The sequence below is a fragment of the Elephas maximus genome, chromosome 1, assembly GCF_024166365.1.
Source record: "Elephas maximus indicus isolate mEleMax1 chromosome 1, mEleMax1 primary haplotype, whole genome shotgun sequence".
NCBI classification, from domain to species: domain Eukaryota; kingdom Metazoa; phylum Chordata; class Mammalia; order Proboscidea; family Elephantidae; genus Elephas; species Elephas maximus.
Window position 1 is genome coordinate 85874911 of NC_064819.1, and position 27939 is coordinate 85902849.

At 36.5% G+C, this 27939-nt stretch overlaps 1 protein-coding gene and 1 pseudogene across 1 annotated transcript; both read left to right on the forward strand.

Moving 5' to 3' along the window:
* The first annotated feature begins 10636 nt into the window (after positions 1-10636).
* LOC126077706 (olfactory receptor 2W1-like) lies at positions 10637-11597 on the forward strand (annotated as a pseudogene).
* A 13874-nt stretch (positions 11598-25471) lies between these two features.
* On the forward strand, positions 25472-26434 carry LOC126062481 (olfactory receptor 2W1-like). Its single transcript, XM_049860114.1, has one exon. It carries the CDS (start codon positions 25472-25474, stop codon positions 26432-26434), a length of 963 nt encoding a protein of 320 aa, XP_049716071.1.
* Positions 26435-27939: the final 1505 nt, after the last annotated feature.

The window sequence follows — 27939 nt, forward strand, 5'->3', positions numbered from 1 at the left end:
TGAATTATTTGAAGTTTTTCCATGAAAATGTATGATTTATGTAATCATTTGAAGCTCAAAGCTATTTTCTTTGGAAAAAGAAAAAATGAAAAACATCTGTTGTTTTCATAGATAACACAGGTGTATATTTTACAAAAGACAAATGGTACTGAAAATTCACAAAGAATAATGTGAAAGCAATCTCAGAAATCAGGTCACTGAGAGATAAACTCTGCCAAAATGTAGTGAATGTTTTCTGGATCTTTGTGCCTGTAGCATAACATTTATTCAATGATACATTTAATATGCTTCTCACTGCTTTATCTCAACAAACATTGATTGATCCTTACTCTATGTTTGGACCCTCTTCCAGGTCCTCAAGAAGATCCACTGGAAGCCATTATACCAGCATCAGGGAAACCTGAGTAAAGTGTTACCACAGGCTAACATATCGACCAATTATTATTTGGAAAATTTGGGAGACAGTACCCCTAAATGCACACACGAAAATATTTTTATGGAATAGTTTTCCTGAAGAGAAACTTATTTAGTGGGATATTATATAAGAAAAGAATAAATCATGGGGAAAAACCCTTTAAATAGTTTTACTAAAAATATTACAATATGCTATCTCCGTGGATTTACAATTACATCATCATTCCCGTTGGTTGGCAAACAGTACTATACAATGAACCTATAGATTAAATTAGTTTTTGACCATCGTGGTTAGTTGCCTGATTGTGAAATAATTCCCCAAATTGTCTTCTTTATGAGTGTGAAGAAAGACATCCAATCATGTTAATAGTATCTAAATTTATCTAGCTACCTTAGTGAGAGCCTTGATAACTGATAGAAGCCAGTTCCAGGTCCAGTCCAGTTGCTGTTCGAGTTGATTCAACTGATACAGGCACATTCCCTACAATACTTAAGATTCCGTAGGGAATGATTGGGCTCTTTAGAATAATCTTTATTGATGAGTTTTTAAAGGCTTCCTTTGGGTCTAGCCTCAAAAGTTTAAGATCTTAGAGAAGCCTTCCCTGACCAGGAACAATCCATCCACCAAACTCTGCCATCCTTCGGCGTGCCCCATTTTCTCCCCAACCTCCCACCACAATCAGACCCATTGTATATTTTGTTTATTTCTTCATTGCCTATCTTCCCCAAATAGAAGTAAACTCCATGAGGACAGGGATTTTTCTGTTTTGTCTGTTTTATTCTTTTCTATATCTCTACTGGTGATCAAACGATAGGCCCTCAGTAGTTGTTGAATTGATTCTTTCATTTATAGTGGTAAACAAGGGAGATAAGCCCTGTATTCTTTTGGAGGTAATGTCTTAATTGTGGGAAGATAGATACATAATAAGAAAAATTTAGAGTGATGAGTGTTGTGAAAAATAAGAAGATGATGTGGTGGGGTCTTGACTGAGATTAGATAGTCAAGGAAGATCTCACTGAATAGATTATATCTGATATACAGAGTGACAAGCGGTGCAATGTGTAAAAAAAATTTGCAGACTAAATATTCTAGGTACATAAAACCAGTGCAAAGGCCCCTTAGTGAGAAGTAGCTCAGCAAGTTCAAAATACAAACAGAATGACTGTGAGCCTGTAATGACAAAGGGATGAAGAGAATGGGAGATGAGGCAGGAGAGAAAAACAGGGACCAGATCACAGTCCATCAGGTAGGTCATGGTAAGGAGTCTGAATTTTATTTAAAGTGCATGGGAAGTATTCAGAGATTTCAAAGTACATAAAAATATTTTATTTGCTTGTTTTTAGTTTTTAGAATACTTTTGGGTGCCATATGTAGAATGGATTGAAAGAAGAGCAAGTTGGAATAGGGGAACAAGGCAGGATGCCTTTGGGTGATCCAGGAAAACAAAGATAGTGGCTGAGCCTATATCAGTAACAGTAGAAATAGAAGGAAGAAGTACAGCTTGGATAGTTCAAATTTTGGAGGTGAGGGTAGGGAAGTAATTAAGGATGCCTACTATTTTTTTTACTAGGTTTCTGGACAGTAATAGGTAGATGTTGATACTATTTAGTTTGATGAAGGAGATTTGGTGCAATGGGAATCAAGAGTTTTGACCCTGTATAGATTCATATTTTTATTAGACAACCAAAAGTGAGTAAAATTAGACAGTTTGTAATTAGTATTTATTCTGAAAAATTGGGGAGGCATTAAAAAAAAAAAAGCAAGGAAGATAAAAAGAAGGGCCAATAAAAGGGGAAGAAAAAAACGCATCTCGATCCAGCCAAAGGAGTTCAGAAAGATAATATATATTATGCTTCTGAGGCAAAAACACTTGCTTCACAATCTTGGTATACCTTTTCCTGGATAACCAATGAGAAATTTTTCAAAAATTAAAGAATATAGATAATGTCTTCGTAATTTTCTCAGGGTAGTTAACCCATGGAATGTACATGGATTAAGGAGCAAGGGGCTAGGAAAGTCATTGTACAGGAATATAATTAAGGTAGACATGAAAATTTGTATACATTTTGCTTTTTCAAAGAAAAATTGAAGATTTGCTCATGGTAGATGTAAACTGTGAAATTCAATCGTACTAGGAAATACACGAATACTTTCTTATTTTAAATAAAAGGATAGGTATAGAAAGCTTGAATACAATGCAAAGAGAAAAAAAATACATGAATGAGAGTCAGACTTTAGTCAAAGTGAGTGGTTTAAAGTATCCAGATATTTACAATTTTGAAAGACAATAAATGTACAAATGATTGGTTTTCTGTTGTTTATTATTAGCAGCATTATTAATAACATTTATAGAATATATAGATATGCATGTATATGTATGTATATATGTATATGTATGTATATATGTATATGTAACCCACTGCTGTCAAGTTGATTCCAACTCATAGTGACCCTATAGAGTAGGGTAGAATTTCCCCAGTGTTTCCTAGGCTGTAATCTTTATGGAAGTAGACTGTCACCTTTCTCCTGCCAGAGGCGCTAGTGGGTTCCAACCACTGATCTTTTGATTAGCAGCCAAGTGCTTGACCACTACTCCACCAGGGCTCTTCATATGTATAGGTGTACACGATATATATACACAAGTACACACTCAGACACATACATACATATACTCATAACAGAAGTGTTCCAAAGGAGGAAAATGTTTCTCATATGTTTCGTCAGGTGCCGGTGTGAACTCTCCCTAAATTGATAAAAATGAATAATTTTGCAGCATACAGACCCCTGAATTGATCGAAATAGTGATAGCTGATGTCCATTTGGATGTCTACTGTGTGATGGCCTGTGTTAAACTCATTTAATCCTCACACTAATCCTACAGTAGGCACCATCACAATTCTCCTGTTATGTATGAGAATCCAAGGCGCCTTGTCCAAGAAGAACAAAAACTCAGACACGTATTGGCTGATTCTGTAGGTATTCTGTAAGGAGTCTAAGGAACTTGTTCAATTCAGTAGCTGGTAAGTGGAACCAGCAGAATTTGAGCCCAGGAACACTGACTCTAGAATCTATCCATCTAATCATCACACCATACTGTCTCTCAAATATAGAATATAATGATTACCGTCATAAAGAAAATAATTAAAATTATTTCATTGTTTGGTGATGAGAAATCATCCACATTTAAACATGTATCATGAGGCAGTCAATTTGTGCTTATGTATTAGAGTAATTATTGGTGGAATATAATTTTAACTCAGGGAACCTGTTATAACTTAATGATTATAAACTAACTCATAAAAATCTTCAGAGTGCATATGTGGTCCAGGCCCTAGGGTTTAAATAGTGACCTCTCAGTCACCAGCAAACTAATTGTCAGAGGAACTGAAGTCTTTGAATCACCAACAGTGGTCATCAGGACAAAGGCATGTTAGCACTGAATAAAAATACAGATTTCTTGTGATCTTCAACTTACTGTTTAGAGCTTTAGAGGTTGAATATCTTCGCTTCCACAGACAAGAAAGACCTTGAGTGTCATAGCTTGGAGGTCAGAGACAAATACTAGAGGTACCTTGTTTACATATCTGCTCAGAGCTCATTTATTTCCAAAATCAATGTGTGTACTATTAATGGTATGACTATCTTCTAGTCAGTATATGTTAAAATTCAAGTGTTGCAATTGCACATGATTTTAGAGCAAATTTTGCCATTTGCAATACAGTTCAACAACTAGATAATTTTTTAAAAATATATTTTCTCATTTCCCTGCCCTATAGTTTTCCCTCATATTAAATAAGTTTTACATTTACTAAATTTGTCCTTGTGAAATATCAGGATATGGACTAATCCCCAGCTGCTTCATCAACTGGCTTTTTCTATAGCACTTTAATGAAGTCAATTGGATGCAGTCCTGGGTGGTTTAGATAATTTTTCTTCATGATCTGAATTTTCAGGCTATTTTGGGAAATTTTACTCAATTTTTATTCTGAGCTGACGTCCCTGGGTGGTGCAAACGTTTAACTAATTGGGTAACAGAACTGTCGGTGGTTCTAGTCCACCCAGAAGGGGCTTGGAATCATCTGATTACTTTGTGTAATGTTTCTCCTGTGCTAAGAACTAGTATATGCAAGTTCGTTTAAAATAGTGAGGCTTTGTGGCAGGTTTCACCCCCTTATCTGAAGTCACATGTTCAAGAAGAAGGAGTCCTGTCAAGAATCCGTACCTTTACACAGGTCAGGTAAACAGCAGAATTCGCTGTGGCACCGCAGGGGAAACATGAGAGAGCTGCAGTCTGGAGAGCAAATGCTGAACCAGGATCCTTTTACTTCACAGTGGGCTCAACACAGGTGGAGAAGTGGAACCTCAAGGTGACTTCCTCTGGAGCACAGTAATGTAGATCTTTAGTATTTCTTAGAAAATAGTGTGGCTGATGTGGTAAAACAATTCATCGGAGCAGAAGAAAGACAACTTAGACCTGTACGGGCTGATTCTTCTGGTTTTCTGTCAGAAATCTAAGATTAGATATATATTGTAAATCTCTGCAGAAAAATCTTCTTTCTATCTATATTATGAAGGAAAGATGAGTTATTCTTTATTACGAAAGGAGAACATAAAGCTATGTCCTTATTTATGATTTGAAACATTTTGATTCAGCAGAAATAAAAGAGGAAAAGTGTAGATTAAATTGAAAAGAAGAATTGAAACATATTTATGAAGACTGTGAAGCTGGAAAGGACCCACGTATTTTGGATCTGTTTCCAAACCTCATGTGCATGGGAAATTATTTGCAGGCTCCGAATGTCAGTAGGAGGATTTGCAGCCCCTCTGACTTAATCTTTGGGGGCTATAGGGATAATGAAAATAATCAACTATGAAAATGTTAAACAGCATGGGATGGACTTTAATTTTACAATAATTTTTATTTTTGCATTCCTATAATTGGAACTGAATTGAAATTTTACGTATTTTAAACTTTAAGTTTTAACTTAAATTTAAATTAAATTAAATTAATTAAATTTAATATGATTTTCATGTTTTATTCAGGAGCTAGGCACAATTACACACACCAACATGTGTATCAAAATAAATACTATTTATTCATCCACCTGCTCAGATATTATAGACCTCTAACGGTGTGTGATAGCTTCTGATGCATTTCAAAGACATATTTTTTCCTTTCGGTCCACCTGGGTCAATGGTAGAAACCAGGCTCAAATCATTATTCTCGAAAAACAAATTCTGAGGAAATCAACAATGTCTATCTTGAAATAACTGTATCGACCAATATATTCAGTTAGTCTGGTGAATGTGTGTGCTATTGGATTATGGCCCCAGTTTGAAGTAAATTGTTTATAATATTGAGGAAATATACTTGAAATGGCATAAGAAACAAAAACCACTTTTTGCATTTTATCTGACCCATACACTAGTTTGATAGTTAACTATAATTTTTCAACAAAATATTTTCTCTTAGTTATTTTTGAACAGAAACTTTCTGGACTTTATTTTCACCTCAGGTGGTAGGAAGTTATCTCTCTATACTCAATTACAGGAAACTGAGGTGGGGCATTGATAATCTGTTGAATTGTTAAAAGTGTGGCAGTTCTGCTCTGTCCCTGCATGTCTTGAGGAGCTGTATCTGTATCATACTACTAAAGAATGCTGAGTTTATTAGTCATTCAGAGACAAACATTTTAAATTATGTTTCCATCAAACGGAAAAAATTGATTTTTTACTACATAGATAAAACCAGTCTTTTCCATTAATCCCTCACCTTCTGTTGTCCCATTCAGGTAACTTCACAAGCAGCCAACCTAAATTTTTAATGTAAGGTAAATGCTAACTAATAATGTTATGTGATTTTTCATTGTTATTCATAGTGTGACTTAACTTTTCCTTTAGTCAAAAATTATATCTATTCGAGGGGGGCTGCTTTAGGTTTAGGGATACAGTGAGGAGCACTATCCATCATGTCTGCTTTTGAAGCTCCTAGAGTAACACAGGGGGAAGTAATACAGGGGGAAGGTTAAAACAACATGGACCTACATGGTGCATGATTATAATTTCCTTTTATAGTAACTGTTGATAAGTAATGTTTTTGAGGTACATTATGTTACAAGCACTGTTCTAAGCACTTTATATATATTACTCAATTATTCTTCACCCCAGCCCTACATATCCTTTTTTATTTTATTGTGCCTTAGGTGAAAGTTTACAGAGCAAATTGGTTTCTCATTCAAAAATTTATACACAAATTATTTTGTGATATTGGTTGCAATCCTTGCAATGTGTCAGCACTTTTTGCACCCCAGGTTCCCTGTTTTCATTTGTCCAGTTTTCCTGTTCCTTCCTGCCTTCTCATCTTTGCTTTTGGGCAGGTGTTTCCCATTTGTTCTTGTACACTTGATTGATCATGGTCTCCATGTGTGTTATTGTTTGTTTTATAGTCCTGTCTAATCTTTGGCTGAAAGGTGAACTTTGGGAGTGGCTTCAGTTCTGATTTAGAAGGGTAACTAGGGGCCATAGTCTCGGGGTTCCCTCCAGTTGCTGTCACACCAGTGAGTCTGGTCTTTTTTGTAAATTTGAAATTTTTTCTACATTTTTCTGCTGCTCTGTTGAGGATTCTCTATTGTGATCCCTGTCAAAACGGTCACTGGTGGTAGCCAGGCACCATCTAGTTCTTATGGGCTCAGGCTGGTGGAGGCTGTGGTTTCTATGGTCCTTTCGTCCATTGGTGTTGGACTAATATATTCCTCATGTATTTGGTTTTCTTCCTTCCCCTTTTTCCAGATGGGATGGGACCAATAGATACATCTTAGACATTACTCATCAAAGTAGGATGTAGAACATTTTCTTTATGAACTATGCTAGGCCAATTGACCTAGATGTTCTCTGGACTTAGTTCCCAGACCTCAGCTCCAGTAACTCCATCCCTCAAGGTGTTTTGGTGTGTTATGGAAGCTTCTATGACTATGCCCCTTTTGTGCTCTATTTTATGTGTATGAATATACATTCTCTGCATACAAATATGCAGGTAAAAATATCCAAAGCCTAACATATATATATGTTCGTGGGTGTACTCCTATATGGCCTCCTTTCCCTATACAGCATAAATATTTGTCTATGTATCTGCTTATAAGTTATGATTTGTTTTTACTGTTCTTATATGGTTATATATGTTTGAGTATAGTATTTACTGTGATTGTCTTTTTTTTCCTTGTGTTGCACTAAGTGTCTTCCTTTCCCTTGGTCATGTTGTACTGACTTCCCCTATATTGTGTATTGCCTTTCCCTTCACCAAAGCTAATGCTTCTCTAGTACCTAGTTAGTGATTTCTCCTCCCCACCCCTCCACTCCTTCATAACCATCAAAGATTGTTTCTTTCTGTGTGTAAACCTTTTTCTGCATTTTTATAATAGTGGTCTCATATAATATTTGCCCTTTTGTGATTGACTTACTTCACGGAGCATAATGCCCTCCAGATTCACCCATGCCGTAAGGTGTTTCATGGATTCATCATTGTTTTTGATCATTGTGTAGCATTCCATTGTGTGTATGTACATAATTTGTTTATCTATTCACCTGTTGATGGGCACTTAGGTTGTTTTCATTTTTTTGTTATTGTGAATAATGCTGCAATGAACATGGGTGTGCATATGTCTATTTGTGTGACAGCTCTTATTTCTCTAGGATATATTCCTAGGAGAGGGATTGCTGGATCATATGGTATTTCTATTTTAAAGAAGCATCATATTATTTTCTATAGTGGTTATTCCATTTTATATTCGCTCCAGCAGTGTATGAGACTTTTAATCTCCCCACAGCCTCACCAGCATTTATTGTTTTCTGAATTTTTGATCAGTTTCATTCTTGTCGAGGTAAGATGGTATCTCATGTGGTTTTAATTTGCATTTCTCTAATGGCTGATGATCGCAAGCATCTTTTCATGTATTTGTTAGGTGCCTGAATGTCCTATTTGGTAAAGTGTCTGTTCATGTCATTTGCCCATTTTGCGATTGGGTTGCTTGTCTTTTCATTGTTGAGTTGTTGACATGTTCTGTATATTTTAGAGATTAAACATTTCTCAGATATGTCATCAACAGAAATTTTTTTCCCAGATATTAGGTTCTCTTTTTACTCTCTTGGAAAGGTCTTTTGATGAGTATAAGTATTTAATTTTTTGGAGATCCTAGTTATCTAGTTTATCTTCTGGAGCCTGTGCATTTTAAATTATGCTTGCTATTCTATTATGCCATAAATTAGGGCTCCTAGTGTTGCCTCTATGTTTTCTTTCATGAACTTTCTAGTTTCCATTTTGACTTAGTTTTTGTGCGTGGGGTGAGGTATGAGTCCTGTTTCATTTTTCTGCAAATGTATATCCAGTTTTCACATCACCGGTTATTGAAGAGACTATCTTTTCTCCATTTAATGCACATTGAATTTTTGTCAAAGATCAGGTACCCATAGGTGGATGGATTTATTTCTGGGTTCTCAGTTCTGTCCACTTGGTCTATGTGCCTGTCATTGTACCAGTACCAGGTTGTTATTAACTACCATAGCTGTATAGGTTCTGAGACTGGATTGTGTGAGGCCTCATACTTTGTTCTTTTTGTAACGTTTTACCTATCCAAGGGTTCTCTCCTTTCCATATAAATTTGGTTGTTAGTTTTTCCATCTAGCTAAAGAATCTTATTGTTATTTGGATTGGGGTTGTATTGTGTATAGATCGCTTTGGTTAATATTGACATTTTCACAATGTTAAGTCTTCCTATTCACAAGCATGGGATATTTTTCCATTTAGAAAGGTCTCTTTTGGTTTCTTGCAGTTCTTGCAGTGGCATTTTGTAGTTTTCTTTGCACAATTCTTTTACGTCCCTAGGTAGATGTGTTCCTAAGTATTTTATCTTTTTGGGGGGCTATTTAAATGGTATTGTTTTTCTGATTCCCTTTTTGGAGTTTTCTTCATTATTGTGGAAGAATAGAACTGATTTTTGTATGTTGGTCTTATACTTTGCCACTTTGCTGAATCCTTCTATTAATTCCAGTCACTTTCTTGTGGATTCTCAGGGATTTTCTATTAATAGGGTCATGGCATTCGGTTTTTTTTTTTTGGGATTGCTTATGAATAGGTATAGTTTTACTGCTTCCTTACCAATTTTGATGCCATTTATTTCTCTTTCTTGTTATATTGCTCTACCTAGAACTTCCAAGAAATATTCAAGTAGTAGCCTACAGAATGAGTCTAAGCTACCCAGAGAAGAAGGGGAAAGGTTCTGTAACACTTTAGATGGGAATGAGCCTGACTTCTCAAAAAACTGAGAAAAGGCTAGTAGGGACTATGGGTAAAGTGATCTGTGAGACAAGAATGAGGCCAGGCAGGAACCAAATCATGAAGATTCACCTTGACCATCTTAAGGAATTTGAATATTCCTTAAGTGTGATGGAAGGCCCTTGGCAGCTTTCGAGTACACAGATGACATGCTTTTATTAGATCTAATAACAATATAAAGGGATAAACCTGAATGTAAAGGTAGAATTAGCAGAATCTAGAAGAGAGATGGCAGTGGTTTGCACTAGCTGGTAAACATTTTAAAAAGTTAGAAGATAGTTAACATATATTTTTGCATTCAAATTTACCAGTTTGGTGACCAGCTAGGTCCTGAAGATGAGGGAGATAAAGGTGCCAAGGAAAAATGCCAGATCTTTTATGTAACAAGTTGGTAGATCAAAAGTGCTATTCACTAACATATGGAAAAAGAGAAACACTATTACTTCATTCTGACATTAGCCAGTAGATAGATTTATAGGTGAACTCTCTGACCAAGTAACTAACAGTAATGAGAATCATAGGGTCACACAACTTTAGAACCATATCTTTTCAAAACTCTGACATTTACTTTTAAGTGAATGCTCCAAAGTCACTTAGACAAAAAATGTAGTTAGGACCTCATCACCATGAAAGAAACTCCAACAAATACCAGATTGCCTGGCTGGAATATTTTCTATCCATTTATTTTTCAATTATTAACATAAACTCCCTCCCTTGGTTTATTTTTGTATTTCATTAAATCACCTAGTCTGTGTTGAGAAGTTATTTTTTCTTCTTCTTCCATTCTCCTATTCCTCTTTCTTTTCCTTCTTCTCCTCTTCCTCCTCTGCTCCTTCTGCCTCCTCCTTCTCCATCTTTTTATTCTCAATTTTGGATTTAGGCATTGAAGGACTATGGGCCAAAACAATGATAGTTCTCTAAATGGTTTTGTTCCGCTTGGCTTCTCTGATCATCCCAAACTGGAGATGATCTTGTCAGGAGTTGTCACCATCTTCTACTTAATTACCTTGGTAGGTAACACAGCCATTATTCTTGCATCTCTCCTGGATTCCAATCTGCACACACCAATGTATTTTTTTCCTCAGGAATTTATCTTTTCTAGACCTGTGTTTCACCACCATCATACCTCAGATCCTGGTTAACTTGTGGTGGCCTAATAAGACCATTGCCTTTGTGGGCTGTGTCATTCAACTCTATGTTTATATGTGGTTGGGCTCCACTGAGTGCCTTCTCCTGGCTGCTATGTCCTGTGATCGTTTTATAGCTATTTGTAAACCCTTGCATTATTTGGCATTCATGAACCCACATCGATGCCTCAAGATCATTATCATGGTATGGAGTATTAGTTTTGCCTATTCTCTAGTAGTATGTACACTTATCCTGAATTTACCTAGATGTGGAAACAACATTTTACATCGTTTCTTCTGTGAAATGCCAGCTGTGATCCAGATAGCATGTGTAGACACAACAGCAGTTGAAATGTCTGTTTTTGCTTTAGGTAGTGTCTTCGTCCTTACACCCTTCTTCCTTATTCTTATATCCTACGGTTACATTGCACAAGCTGTGCTTAGAATGAAGTCCAAAGCAGGCCAGTGAAAAGCAATTAATACCTGTGGATCTCATCTCACTGTGGTGTCCATCTTCTATGGAACCACCATCTGCACATACCTGCAGCCAGGTAACAGTACTTCCAAAGACCAGGGCAAGTTCCTCACACCCTTTTATACCATCATCACTCCAAGTCTCAACCCCCTCATCTATACCTTGAGGAATAAAGACATGAAGGATGCACTGAAGAAACTCATAACAGTTGCCTATGAATCTACAAAAATAAAGAAGAAATGGAAATCATAGAAAAATGTTAATATAAATAAAGCTATGAAATATGTCTTCAAATTGGCTTAATTTTTACTGAGCAACATGAGGAAGCAGGCGCCACACAAAATAGGCCTCTTGACGATGGTGGAAAAGTAAGTACGTGGTTTTTTAGAGGCAGCAGTGGCAGATTTCTGTTCTCCATACTTTAAAGATATTTTAAATTGTACTTTACAATTATTATTATGGAAGCTGCAGTTGAGAAAGGAGACGACACATTGCATTGGGCAAATCTGCTGCAAAAGACCTCTTTAAAGGGTTAAAAAGCAAAGATGTCGCTTAAAGGACTAAGGTGTGCCTCACTCCAGCCATGGTGTTTTCAATCACCTCATATGCATGCAAAGGCTGGACAATGAATAAGGAAGACCAAAGAAGAATTGATGCTTTTGAGTTACAGTATTGGTGAAGAATATTGAACACACCATGGACTTCCAGAAGAATGAACAAATCTGCCTTGGAAGAAATACAGATAGAATGCTCCTTAGAAGCAAGGATGATTGTGAGGCTGGTGTAGGACTGGGCAGTGGTTTCTTCTGTTGTACATAGGGTCACTATGTGTTGGAACCAACTTGACAACACCTAATAACAACATTATTATTATATTTTTCTTGTTAAAAGAAATGTTGTTTTTGCATATTGGTCTTGACGAAGGCAAACTCCCACGTAGTCAATCTGTCATCTGCAAATACTGATTGCTTTATCCATTTGGTTGTAATTCCTAAAACTTATTAATTCACTTTGTCTTATTACTTTGATAAAATAAGAAAGAGAGAGAAAATTCTTGATATTATCTCTAATTTTAAAATAAGAAACTGTTTAAAAATATCACCAACTTAAATGTTTGCTACAAGTTTTAGATAAAGATATTTATCTTAAGAAAGCTTAATTCTCAGTTCATCAATAGATTTTCTTTCAATTGAATGGTGAATTTTACTGAATGTTCTTTTAGGAATTTATTAAAGTGATTAAAAATTTCTGCTTTAACATAGTAATGTTAATTTGGTGGATTACATTGGCTGATATTATTATCCTTGCATTCCTAGATGATATCACACTTGATTACAACCCCCCCTTTTTTTTTTCTGTTGAATTCAAGTGGCTAAATTTATACTTAGGATTTTGGTACTTATCCTCAAGAATGAGATTATCCTATGTATCTTTCATCTGTTTTGTTGTTTTCCCCTCGTGGTTATTATAATCTTAAGAAAGGAATTGGTAGCATGTCTTCTTTTTTCTAGACACTGAAGTGGTTTTTTAATAAAAACCACTAATGATAGGGACTCTGTCTGTTCCAAGAAAGTTTGGTAAAATGTACTGTCATAATGAAACACCAGTCTGGCATTCTGTTTGAAGTGAAAACAAAAAGTTTTATGGTAGGAAGTGTTTTGCAAAATGGGACACACTACCTCACCCGAACAGGGTACAATAATTTCTGACAAGGGAGAGGAGAAGAGAGTTTTTATGGGTGAAGTGAACAAAGGCTGCATGCTTGCATTCTTCTTACCATCAGTAAGTCTATTAGTTAACACCCTGGTGTGTTGAACAAGGTGTTCTGTCAGGAACAATTGAATGGACTTTCTGTTAAAACCGCATGTTTGTCTCTCCCTCTTATCTTAAAGCAAGAAACAAGCTATGCTTCTGCTTCTCTTGTTTCTGATTCTAAAGAAAATCCTTTCTTAGTATTACTACTAATTTTCGTTTGTTTTAAGATTCTTTTTGTCAAATTAAAGAATTTCCTTCCAATTTGTATTCTGGTGAGATTTCTTTTTCTCTTTTAAAAATCATGAGTGGATGCTGTATTGTACCAATGCATATTCTACATCTACTGAGGTAGTCTTTTTCTTTAGCATGTTAGTGTTGGAAATTATGTAGATCGATATTCTAATATTAAATCATAGTTCCATTTCTAAAAGAATCCCAAAATGATATTGGTATTATATCCCTTTTACTCATTTAATTTGCTTTGCAGCTATTTGTTTAATCATTTTTTTCTTTTTTTTAGTTCCAGAGATTAACCTTTAAAATTCCTAACTCTCATCCTGACAATATAATAATATAACTCTTGGTTTGATTGGTATTCAGGATTTACATTATCATGCCTATTTAAATGTTATTCTCAACTGAACAGCTTAGTGTAGCATTACATTTCCTTTCTTATATAGCTTTTCTATTTTCAGATTTTATAATTGTCTTATTTTTTGTTTGCTTAGTTAACTATGCACTTATCATTAATTTATACTCAATCACTAACAAATGTAGATGATTTCTCAATATTCAAATAATTTATATAACAATTTTATTTTCCTTTTGAAAGCATCTCAGTGGGCCCTTCTGCCTTCTCTGAATTGTTGTTCTCTTGGACTGTTATAAGACTCTCATCCTGTGATCTCTAAGTATTTCCTTTGCTGTATTTTCTTTAATCTTAAGAAATTAATATTAAGTGTTTCCTTTGCTGACTTTGCCTTGAATATTCTTTTTCTAGATCCATGACTTACTGCTTGGTGCAGCACATCTTCTAATGGGCTTGCAAGATGCATTTTTAAAAGACTTTACATGTCTGAAAATGTCTTAATTTTATTCTGATGTTTGGCTGATAATGTGGCCAGGTATAGAAATTCAAGTGGAAATCATTTTCCAACAGAATGGTGATGGCATTTTCCCAGTGATATTACAGCTTTGAAGACGGTTATTAAGGATGATGACATTTTTAACAGCAGCTTTTGTACTTTAGAATTCTGAAATTTCATGATGCTGAAATTTCAACTCGTTCGAAAAATCAATGGCCAATGAAGACAGGGAGCAAAGGCCCTGAGATCAGAGGGTGCCTGTTTAAGGAATAGCAAAGAAACTGGTGTGGTTAGAGCAGAAGCAAGTAAAAGAGAAATAATGTATACTATCACGGTTTTTTTTTATCACGGAGGTAATGGGGGTTGAGTGTGGAACCTAGAGACTCAGGAAGACAGAGAACAGAGGGGCCCCCAAATCTGCAAACAAAGTAACAAGAAATGGGCCTGGGCCCAGAAACAAAGCCAATCCCCAGAACAATGGGGCAGGGTATCTAAAAACAGCCTGCAAACTTCTTTAAAGTTGTCTTCCAGAAGCAACTGGAGAAAAGCAGGTCCAGGGACATGCCCAGAACATGCACCTGTGACCGTGGTCTGACCTCACATCAGGGACAGTGACGGGCTACAGCCCCAGCCAGGGAATTGAACCTGGGGAGCTAGAGATTATGCAGGAGCGACACCCCTTAATGAAATAAAAAAAAACCTGTTAAAAATCCCAGAGACCTCCGAGACAGGAGCCATCTTGGAAGGCTGCTGTGTGTGCACCTTAGTTAACATATCCCTGCCTGTGCCTATGAATAAACATGAATTTTTTCCTGCCCAAGAGCTTTTAAAAACTTGGGCCTGTCTTTTGTTCTGTGAGATGCCGGTATGCATTGCTCTAGGCCCTCCTCCTCTCTGCTTGCAAGCCTCTTCAATAAAGATTTGCTTGTGTGGAAAATTACTTTGCCTTACCTGCTCATTCTTGACCAGTGAGAGGCATGAACCTTATTCTGGTAACACAATGGCCATTTTTTTAAGATGAAAACTTACGTATTCAAGTTATGGAAAAGTAATATCCTTAAGAATTTTAAATTAGGTGTACCAGTCCCTTACACCTTTAGTCTCTGACTGCATTCCTGTCCTGTGGTATTCTATGTGCGGTTGGGGTCTGGGACTTTGCTGGCATATCTCTGCTAGGCAATCTCATACATCTATGGTCAGCTGATGGATTGATTGGCAGCTGGGCAATCTAAGATGACCTTACACATCTGGCAGTTGGCAGGCTGTTGGCTGGGGCATCTCGGTTCTCTTTTACTTGTTATATCATGTAAACATAGCTTAGGCCGGTTGATATGGTGGAGTCAGTGTTTCAAGTACAAGAGAATGAGATTCAATACCCAAGTGTTTTAAAAACATTTTTTTTATTAATTGTGGTAATACATATAACAAAACTTTGCTACTTTAGCCATTTTTAAGTGTATAATTCAACAGTAATAATAACTTTCTCAAGTTTGTGCAAGCATCACCACTATCTATTTACAAAACTTTTTCATCATCCCAAATAGAAACAGGGTACCCATTATTTATTTATTTATTTACCCATTAAACAATAACCCCTCCCCTTTTCCCCTTGCCCCAGCTCCTTAGTAGTCTCTACTGTGCTTTCTGTCTCTATGAATTTGCCTATACTAGATATTTCATGTAAAAGTATCATACAATACCTGTCCTTTTGTGTCTGACTTATTTCAATTAAGGTAAGGTTTTCCAGATTCATCCATGTTGTAGCGTGCAATATAATTTTATTCCTTTTTATAACAGGATAATATTCCACTGTACAGATATATCAGATTTTGTTTATCCATTCATCCCTTGATGGACTCTTGGGTTGTTTACACCTTTAGACTATTGTGAACAGTGCTGCTGTGAACATTGATGTATAAATATCTGTTTGAGTCCCTGCTTTCAATTCTTTTGGGTGTATGCCTAGGACTGGAATTGCTGGGTCATATGCTAATTATCCCCATGCATCTTTCAGTTGGTCATTTTGTGGGGGCTTATGTGTTGCTCTGCAGCTAGAAGCTATGCGACTGGCATTCCAATAATAGCAGAATCACCCATGGTGGACAAGGTTTAGCTGAACTTCCAGAATTAGACAGACTAGGAAGAAGGAACTGACAGTCTGCTTGTGAAAAAAATTACACAGTGAAACCTGACGAATAGCAGTGAAACACTGTCTGATATAGTGGAAAGAGACAGTGGAAAATCTCAATATCATCAGTTAGAACAAGGCCAGGGCCTGACTTCAGGACAGACATTCAATTGCTCATATGCAAATTCATGTTGAAGCTGAAGAAATTAGAACAAGTCCATGGAAGTCACAATACAACCATGAGTACATACCACCTGAATTTAGAGACCATCTCAAGAATAGATCTGACACATTGAACACTAATGACAAAAGACTAGACAAGTTGTGGAATGACATAAACTACATCATCCATGAAGAAAGCAAGAGGTCATTAAAAAGACAGGAAAGAAAAAAAAAAGACCAAAATGAATGTCAGAAGAGATTCTGAAAATTGCTTTTGAAGGTCAACTAGCTAAACTGAATGGAAGAAGGAATGAAGTACAAGAGCTGAACAGAAGATTTCAAAGGACTGCTCAAGAATACAAAGTATGACAATGACATGTGCAAAGACCTGAAGTTAGAAAACCAAAAGGGAAGAACGTGCTCAGCATTTCTCAAGCTAAAAGAATTGAAGAAAAAATTCAAGCCTCAACTTGCAATAGTGATTCTATGGGCAAAATACTGAACAATGCAGGAAACATCAAAAGATGAAAGGAATACAGAGTACCAAAAAGAATTGGATGACATTCAATCATTTTGGGAAGTAGAATATGATCAAGAACAGATGGTACTGAAGGAAAAAGTCCAAGCCCCACTGAAGACATTGGCAAAAAACAAACCTTCAGGAATTGACGGAATACCAATTGAGATGTTACAACAAACTCATGCAGCGCTGAAAGTGTTCCTTCATCTACGTCATGAAATTTGGAACACGGCTACCTGACCAACCAACTAGAAGAGATCCATATTTATGCCTATTCCAAAGAAAGGTGATCCAACCAAATATGGGAAGTATTAAACAATATTATTAATATCACACTCAAGTAAAATTTTGCTTAAGATCATTCAAAAGCAGTTACAGCAGTACATTGACAAGGAACTGCCAGAAATTCAAGCCAGATTCAGAAGAGGTCGTGGAATGAAGAATATTGTTGCTGATGTCAGATGGCTGGGTACTGGCTGTCTTAGTGATCTAGTGCTGCTATAACACAGATACCACAAGTAGATGGCTTTAACAAAGAGAAATTTGTTCCCTCACAGTGTAATAGGTTACAAGTCCAAATTCAGGGCGTCAGCTCCAGGGGAAGGTTTTCTCTGTCTGTTGGCTCTGGAGGAAGGTCCTTGTCTTCAATCTTCCCATGATTGAGGAGCTTCTCAGGTGCAGGGACCCCAGGTCCAAAGGACACACTCTGCTCCTGGTGCTTCTTTCTTGGTGGTATGAGATCCCCAACTCTGCTTGCTTCCCTTTCCTTTTATCTCTTGCGAGATAAAAGGTTGTGGAGGCCACACCCCAGGGAAACTCCCTTTACCTAGGATCAGGGAGGTGATCTAAGTAAGGGTGGTGTTAAAATCCTACCCTAATCCTCTCAATATAAAATTACAATCACAAAATGGGGGACAAGCACACATGGCCTAACCGAGTTGATACACACATTTTGGGGGGACATAATTCAATCCATGACACTGGCTGAAAGCAGAGAATACCAGAAAGATGTTGTGATAGTTAAGGTTGTGTTTCAACTTGGCTGGGCCATGATTCTCAGTGTTTTGGCAGTCCTATGCTGTTGTGATCACTTCCATGATGAGATGTGATATAATGTGATCACCTCTGTGATGGGATCTGCTGTGAGTAGCCAATCAGTTGAAAGGGAGTTTCCTTGAGTGTGTGGCTTACATGAATTTTAAGTGGACATTCTGGCAAGACTAGAGGGTTTTTGCTCACTGTGGATCCTGTGGCTGGCTTCAGTTTGTCTGATCTCTGATTCTTGTGGTTGGAGCTAGCAGCTTACCTGCAGTCTTGCTTTCTGATCTTGGGATGAATTGATCTTTGCAGCCTGTGAGCAAGAGCCCTGCTCCCTGACCTGATGATCTTGGATTCGCCAGCCCTGCAGCTATGTGAATTTGGAGTAGCCTCTATCCTGACCCATGGACTTAGGACGTTCCAGCCTCTACAACTACAGGAGGCATTTCCTTGATATCTCTGTCTCTCTATATATACATTTACATGTTTTACCAGCATAAGGAATTTGGTACCAAGAGTGGTTCTAGAGGAACAAAATTGTAAATATGAGTTTTCTGAATTATTTCTACAGTCTGGTTAGTATTAAAGATGTTGATGATTCTGCTTCCAGTAGTAACAAGGGCACTGCTAATCCATGGTGTAAGGTGGCAATACAAATATGCAAAATATCACCACCAAGAGATGAGGTATCGATGAAAGGTGAGGCTCTGCGTGATTGCATGTGTGATATCTTTCTAAAATTTTGTTAGAGTAAGAAGTATAAGAAAGTTGGTTGGTTGTTCCTACTTTCCCTAGACAAACTGATGAAAGAAAGAGATGAGCTCAGGGCTTCAGAATCAAAGCTGAAGTGACTCATAAAGGACCTCAAAGTTTCCACTCATGCCTTGAAAGAAAGTCTTATTTCTTGTCGTAACAGAGTTGATATTGTAGAGAAACAAAACCAGAGTCTTATCATAAGAGTGGTTGAATTACCAACCTCAAGAGGTATCTGAAGTAAGAGGGAGGGCATTGACTGTGCAAACCTGGAATCCTTTAACTTGTGCTGGGGACATATGGGCAGATAATCAAGTAGCTGGAGACACTCAGCCCCTAAATTCCATTGAATCTTTCCTGCCAACAGAACCAGCCCTCTCACTCCCATCTGAAGAGATTATATCATGTTTGTCTGCTAAGCCACTTTCCCAAGTAAAACCACTAAGCCTTCCACATCTATTTTATGAAATTAACCAAGCTGTGTCTAAAGGGCCCTTGAATGAGTCATTGCCTGGGGCATGGCCTGAGGCAGATGCTTTACAAGGCAGTGTTGAATGTTCTCCAAACACTTCCCCATCAACAATTTTGGCTTCCAGACCTACAAGTAGACTTAAGTCCCAATGAGCCCTAAAAGGTGAAGTACAATGTGTGACTCAGGAGGAGGCATGCTACACTTCAAAAGAACTCCTTGACTTTTCTAATATGTAGGAACAGAAACCTGGAGAAAATGTGTGGGAATTTCTATTAAGGATATGGGATAATGGTGCAAGGAGCATGAAGATGGATCAGTCTGAGTTTATTGATATGGGTCCAATAAACAGATTCTTCCTTCAGCGTTTCAGCTCAAGAAGTTAGGAAAGGACCTAATAGTTTATTTGGTTGAGTCACTGAAGCATTGATTACACGGCAAAGCCTACACTAAATCAAGTTGAAGTAGAAGACATGCTTTGGTATACTGGAGAAGAAGGCATCCAAAGGCTTAGGGTAATTGGTATGCTAGAGTGGATTTATCAGGTTAGACTCACAGGTCCACACATGGAGTGCCCAGAGCACACACCTTTTACCACAATATTGCGGAACAAATTTGTGAAGGGAGCCCTAGCATCCTTGAAGACTGCTGTGATTGCCATTTCACGTAAGTTATATTTGACAGTGGCAATTGGGTTGATTGGACCCCACAGTGATAGGGGTCAAGTGACAGCTTTTACTGGACAAAGACAAGGTGGGCATGGTTACCATAATGGACAGCAGAATCAATGCAGTAAACAGAAGAGTCTGACTCCTATGGACTTATGGCATTTTCTACTTAGTTATAGTGTCCATAGGAGTCATAGTGTCCACAGGAGTGAAATAAATAGGAAATATACTAAATATTTACTTGATCTGTACAAGTGGGAAAATTCTTGGTCAAGTGAACAGCAGTCTAAATTGAATAGCCAGAACAGAGAGTCAGGGCTCCTCAGTCAATTCCAAGGCTTGAATGAGTTTAAAGACTCACAATGCCCTGAACGAAGGGGAGGGTGAGTTCCCTTGAGGAAGGACTTCAATACACAGCTCAAAATTTATACTGTTAATCTTTCTACCAGCCTTCCCCAAAGTAATCTACGACCTTTTATGAGAGTGACAGTTCTTTGGGAAAAGGAAATAATCAGGCATTTCAGAGACTACTGGATACTGGCTGTGAACAGACACTAACTCCAGGGGACCCAAAAAGTCACTGTGGATCACCAGTCAGAGTGGGGGCACATGAAGTTCGGATTATTAATGGAGTCTTAGCTCATGTCTGTCTCACAGTAGGTCCAGTGGTTTCCTGAACCCATCCTGTAGTGATTTCCCCAATTCCAGAATGCATAATTGGAATAGATACACACAGCAACTGGCAGAACATCCACATTGAATCCCTGACAAATGTAGTAAGGAGTATTATGGTAGGAAAAGCCAAGTGAAAGGTATTAGAACTGCCCTGACCTAGGAAAATAGTAAACGAAAAGCAATACCACATTCCTGGAGGGATTGCAGAGATTAGTGCCATCATAAAGGACTTGAAGGTTGCCGGGTGGTGATTCTCCCTGAATAATTACCTGAATAATTGCCTTATTTCCTCTTATGGCTATGTTACATTCTGGTGGGGGAGAGATGAATGATGGAACCACCATGGTTTGATTTATCAATGGTGATCCTTTGGTTGGTTCATTACTATTTTGTGGAAAATTGGAGACCTGTTGCATTTATTTATACAGTTTCCCTCAATGAGTGTGAACAGTGTTTTTAGTCCTAGATAAACAGCTCAATGTTGGTTGTTACAATCTAGAAAAGTAGCTAGAGAAATTTTCAAAGTACCCAATTCTTTCTCAGTTGTAAAGAGGACTCTTGGGATCTCGTTACAGAGCCGGCTTGGTTGAGCTACAGTTGATGGTAGAGCTCATTTTCTCCAAGTCCCTAGGGATTCTGTCACCTGGAGGATCAGAACTCATTAGAAATATTTTGTTCTTATGCTTAGTGCAGCTATTTATAAGTTTGTGATATTTCATCTTAGTTCACTTAATTAAGATTGTTTCATTGCTCAGTGATGAGAAGATAACCGTATTTAAATGGGCATCCTGAGGCAGTCTATTTGTGCTTATCTGTTTTATTAATTACTGGTGGTATGCAATTTTAATTCAAGGAAGCTCTTATAACGTAAGGATCTTAAACCAACCCAGAAAAATCATCAAAGCACACAATTGTTCCAGAACACAGGGTTTAAATAGTGACATCTCAGATACCAGCAAACTAATTGTCATAGGCGCTGAAGGATTTGAATCACCAATGGTGGCCATCAAGACAAAGGCATAAAATAAAACTATAAATTTCTTAAAATACTCAATTTACTGTTTAGAGTTTTGGAGATTGAATATCTTCTCTTTCACAGACAAGAAAGTCCTTGGGTTTCAGAGATTGGAGGTCAGTGGGAACTATTAGAGGTACCTTATTTACATATTTACTCAGAGCACATTTATTTCCAAATCAATATGTACACTATTAATGGTATGATTTTATAGAGTCAGTATATGTTAAAATTCTAGTGTTGGAATTACACATTAAGAGCAAATTTTGTTATTTGTAATATATTCATTGCCTAGAGGAAAAAAGAAATTAAAAATATACTTTCTCATTTCCCTGTCCTATAGCTTTCCTTCATATGAGTATGTTTTGCATTTATTAAATTCTTCCTTGTGAAATGTCAGCATATGGTCTAATTCTCCAACTGTTCCATCAACCAGCTTTTTGTATAGCACTTTAGTGAAGTCAATTGGATGCAGTCCTGAGTGGCTTAGATAATCTTTCTTGATGATTTGAATTTCCACACAATGTTGGGGATTATTATTCACTTCTTATGCTTTCTTAATTGGAGTCCCTGGGTGGTTGAAATAGTTGATGTACTCAGCAACCAAAGGTTGGAGTGTCGAGTTCACCCAGAAGCGCCTTGGAAATATCTAATTTCTTTTTGTGTTATTTCTCTAGAATTTGCAGATTAAAGTCAGAACAAGCAGTGAGACTTTGTGACAGGTTTCAACCCCTTACCTGAAGTCTCATGTTCAAGAAGGAGAAGTCCTGTGTAGAACCTGTACCTCAACCACCTCAGGAAAGAGCTCAGTTCATGGTGGCATTGCAGGGAACACAAGAGAGCACTGAAACCTGGACAGCAAACGCTGAACCAGAAACTGTTTTCTTCAGAGTGGGCTTTACACTGGTGAAGAAGTAGAACCCCAAGGACCTCTCTCTGGAGCACAGTAATGCAGATCTTTAATATCTCTTGGAAAATAATGTACGTTATTTGGTAAAACAATTTTTCAGAGGTAGAAAGAAATTTAGATCTGTATGGGCTGATTCTCCTGTCTTTCTGCCAGAAATCTGAGGTTAAATATTGTATATCTCTGCAGAAACCTTCTCCTTTCTGTCTACATTATGAAAGAAAGATAAAAGCTATTCTCTATTATAAGGGGTGCACATGAAGCTATTTCTTGATTTGTGATTTCAGACATTTTGATTAGCAGAGATAAAAAATGAAAAAGTGTAGATTAAATTCAAATATTGAATTTTATTCATAGCAACTGTAGAGTTAGGAAAGATACTTTGGATCTTTTTCTAAATCTCATAATGTGCATGGAAAATTATCTGAGATTCCCAAAATCAGGAAGAGTTTTTATCCTTTTCTGATTTATCTATCGTGGCAGAAGTGATAATGATATAGTCAAGGAATTAACATCATGGAATTGACTTTAATTTTAAAAGAATTATCATTTTTGCATTTATATAATCATAACTGAATTTAGATTTCATACAATTTGTTTAATTAAAAATTTATAAAATTCATTAATTTTTCATGTGTTTTATTCAGAAGTTAGGCACAATTATACACACAAACATGTTTGTCAAAATAGATATTATTTATTCATCCTCCTGCTCAGATATCATATCTCATGGTGTGTGCTACATTTCAGAAAGTTATTTTTCTTCCTGGCCAACTTGGTCAATGGCAGAAATCAGGCTCAAATATTTATTCTTGGAAAGCAAATTGAGGAAATTAACCAATGTGTATATTGAAATGACTATGTTGACCAGTATATTCAGTTAGCCTAGTGAATGTATACACTATTGAATCATGGCCACAGATGGAAGTCTTTTTCATAATATTGAGAATATGTACTTGAAATGTACATAACAAATAAAACGCACCACTTTTTACCCTTTAGCTACACACACACACAAATACTCAAACACCTTGATAGTTAACTATAATTTTTCAACAAGAAGCTTTTTCTTAGTTTTTTTTTTTTTTAAACAAATCTTTCCAGAAGTTATTTTTGCTTCAGGTAGTAAGAAGTTATCTTTCTGTAGTCAGTAATAGGAAACTGTGAAGGTGGACTGTTGACAGTATGTTCAATTGTTAAAAGTTTCATCAGCTCTGATATGTTCAAGCTTTCCTAGATGAACTGTGTCACATCACTAAAGAACACAGAGCTTCATAGTCCTTCAAATAAAAAAAAAAAAGAGACTAATATTTTAAATTATTTTTCATCAAACTTACTAAATCAACTATTTGTTACTACAGAGATAAAATCAAAGCCTTTTGCATTTGTCTACTCCCTTTATCATCCCATTCAGGTAACTTCACAAGATGTCAATCTAAATTTATAAAGAAAATGTTAACTAATAACTTTCAGTAATTTTTCAATATTATTCATGGTGTGACAACTTTTCATTTATTAAAAAATATATTTGGGGTGTTTGCTTTAGGGGTGAGGGATAGAGGGAAGAACAGTAGGCATCAAGTCTGCTTTTAAAATTCATAGAGTGATACGGGGGAAGGTTAAACGAACACCTCATGGTGCATGATTATAATTTTTTCTTATAATAATCTTGGTAATTAATGATTATTGAGACATACTATGTTACAAACATTGTTCTAAGCACCTTACATATATTATTCAATATTCACCCCAACTACAGGTGTCTTTATTGTCCCATTTTTAGAGATGAGAAAACTGAACCCAGAAGTGCTATGTAACTTGCCTGGGACCACACAGTTAAATAGCTGGCAGAGATGAGACATGAACATAAGCTCTGTGACTATGCTTTTAAAGTCCGTGCTGTATTGGCTCTCTGTTGGAGTTCCCTATGCTTGATAAAATACATACAGCAAAAAGAGATGATGGGCTCAGGGGTTTCCTCTTCAAGAAAGAAACTTTTAAAGGCTGGCTGAAAGAATAAGTAGGAGTTCCCCATAGAAATAGTGGGATGATTTCAGAGACTTCAGAAGGGAATGAGTTTGACATGTTTAAACAAACAAACGAACAAAAAACAGAGAGAGCTAATAGGGATTTGTGAGATGAGAATAGGAGCAGGCAGGTTCATCTCAACCAATTTAAGGCATTTGAATATTTCTGAAGTGTAGTGGAAAGTCATTGACCAGTTTTAAGCCCATGGATGATGTGATCTTATTAAATCTTGTACCAAGGTTTAAGACTGAATGTAAGAATAGAAGATTATTACCAGAATCTAGACAGATGATAGTAGTTTCGATTAGAGCAGTGGTGGTGGGAAATTCAAAAGGTGAGAGGATCATTAATGTACATTTCTGCATTCAAATTTACCAGTTTTGGTGATAAGTTAGTTATTAGAAATGAGGTACATGAAAATGCCAAGGAGAAATGCCAGATTTCTTATAGAACAACCTTGGAGATCAAAGATACTGTGCACTAAGATATGGAAGAAGAGGAACGCTCTTTTCCTTACTCTGATGTTAGCCAAATAGATTTTATGGGTGCATTCTCCGATTAAGTAAAAGAATTGTTCCTTATATTAAATTTACTAGTTTTACAGAGAATAAGAGTCATGTTATTTTAGAACCATATCTATTGAAGACTCTCAAATTCACTTGTGAAAATATTCAGACCCTGAGTTTAAGAGTGAACTCCCGAAGGTCACGTAGACAAAATATATAATACTGAACTCTTCATCATAAAAGAATCTGCAACAAATACCAGATTTCTTGAATGCAATACTTTCTTTTCATTGATTTTTGAGAATTATTGGTATAAATTCTCCCTTTCTTTAGTTCTGTATTTCATTAAACTATTAAGGTAGTCTGTGTTGACAAGGTTTTTCTTCTTCTCTTTTTGGATTTAGGCATTGAAGGACCATGGACAAAAAGAATTATACTTCTCTACATGGTTTTATTCTGCTTGGCTTCTCTGATCATCCCAAACTGGAGATGGTCCTGTCAGGAGTTGTCACTATCTTCTACTTAATTACGTTGGTGGGTAACATAGCCATCATTGTTGCATCTCTCCTGGATTCCCATCTGCACACACCAATGTATTTTTTCCTCAGGAATTTATCTTTCCTAGATCTGTGTTTTACCACCAGCAGCATACCTCAGATGTTGGTTAACTTGTGGGGACCTGATAAGACCATCAGCTTTGTGGGTTGTGTCGTTCAACTCTACGTTAATATGTGTTTGGGCTCCGCTGAATGCCTTCTCCTGGCTGTCATGTCCTATGATCGTTTTACAGCTATTTGTAAACCCTTGCATTATTTGGTAATCATGAAGCCACATCTTTGTCTCAAGATGATCATCATGGTTTGGGGTATTAGTTTGGCCTGTTCTGCAATATCATGTACACTCACTCTGAATTTGCCTAGGTGTGGAAACAACCTTCTGGATCATTTCTTGTGTGAGTTGCCAGCTATGGTCAAAATAGCATGTACAGACACCACAACTGTTGAAATGTCTGTTTTTGCTTTAGGAATTGTTATTGTCCTTACACCCCTCCTCCTTATTCTTATATCTTATGGTTACATTGCCCAAGCTGTGCTGAGAATGAAGTCAAAAGCAGGCCAAAGAAAAGCAATTAATACCTGTGGATCTCATCTCACTGTGGTGTCCATCTTCTATGGAACTGTCATCTACATGTACCTACAGCCAGGTAACACTGCCTCCAAAGACCAGGGCAAGTTCCTCACCCTCTTTTACTCCATCATCACTCCAAGTCTGAACCCCCTTATCTACACCTTGAGGAACAAGGACATGAAGGATGCACTGAAGAAGTTGGTAAGAGTTGCCTATGAATCTACAAAAATGAAAACCATAGAAAAGTATTAGAGTAAATAAGGCAGTGAAATACATTTTCTAAGAATGTTTAGTTTTTGCTGAGGCAAGTAACCCCTAGATTAAAGAGATCAGTTAATATAATAAATTCTGTGTGGAAAACTTTTGTGGTTAAAAACAATATTATAATTATTCTACTTAGCTCTTTTAAACTGTAATTACTGGCATATCTTCAGAGAGAACAGGTCACTAGGAATTTTTATTTTTGCATGATATATAATGCAAAGAAGATGTAAATATACAACTGAATACACTGAATGAATTCTCCAGCCGTATGGAAACTGCTTTGGTCATCTAGTTTTGTATTTTCATTGTTCATATTTGGATCTTCAATGATTCAGACATTAATGACTGGTTTTATATACATTAAGATTTGTGTATTACATAGTTATATACAAAGAATGATTTTGTGTATTCAATATTTTGTAAAACTATCCAGACAATTTTTGTGTATTTGGTGTAATAGAACGCAATTTATAAGACAGTGATTGTCATAAGCACCACATGAAACAGTTTACTCTTTGTACAGTGGAACTCGATATCAGAATTTTGAGTAAAAGGTCTTTGTTATTTAAGTGGATTACTTCTTTAACATGATACACTGTAGAGATGATACAAATTCAAAGGAGTTAAAGGTGATGATACAATCTTATTCATTAATTCTTTATTCACGAAACATATATCCCATGAGAATCTGAATTTGAATGGAAAGAGAATATAACCAATTTGAGATAAACAGGCTTTTGCCATGGATCCGTTGCATCATGGAATTTATTTGCATTGTGGTAATATTTGTGTGCAGTAGTATCTCATAAAATATGTAAATTTTTCCAATTATCATGATATTTAACTTATTATGGGAAAATGTGATGACTTATGAATTAAACTTTAATATTTTTATCATCTGATGCCTTTCTTTAAAAGATTACATTATTTAATAATTGAAACCTCTTTAAATAGATTTAGAAGGATACATTACTGAAACCTGAAAGTAACCTAATATTTTCTCCTCTAAAAAACCAGTTGCTGTCAAATTGACTATCGTGACCTCATGTGTTTCAGAATAGAACTGTCCCCACAGACCTGTTTCCAACACCCAGGAACTCCGTTTTCTCTAATCAGTTTGTAATTCTTGGAATGAGAAGGGGGTGAAGCCACTCGATGGTTTACTGGATAATTATGTATTTTCCCAATCAGAACAATACAGCAATAACACACATAAAATATCTTTAATATCAATAGCGCAGAACAATGACAGGATGTCATTGATGTCCTTGCCTTCCACTTTTAGAGCTGCTTTCAGAAAGAGTTTGTCAGCCCACAAAAACAAACAAAAAAAACCCACAGAGAGAACGTAAGTTTTGTGCTCCTGATGAGTACAGTCAAACTATTCCACCCAATACTCCTGGATTTGGAAAATTTGCTCTTTCTCTTAGTACAATCTATGATAATGTTAGGAGATATATTAGGTCATTTACTAAGTTTAATAATCTAAGCAC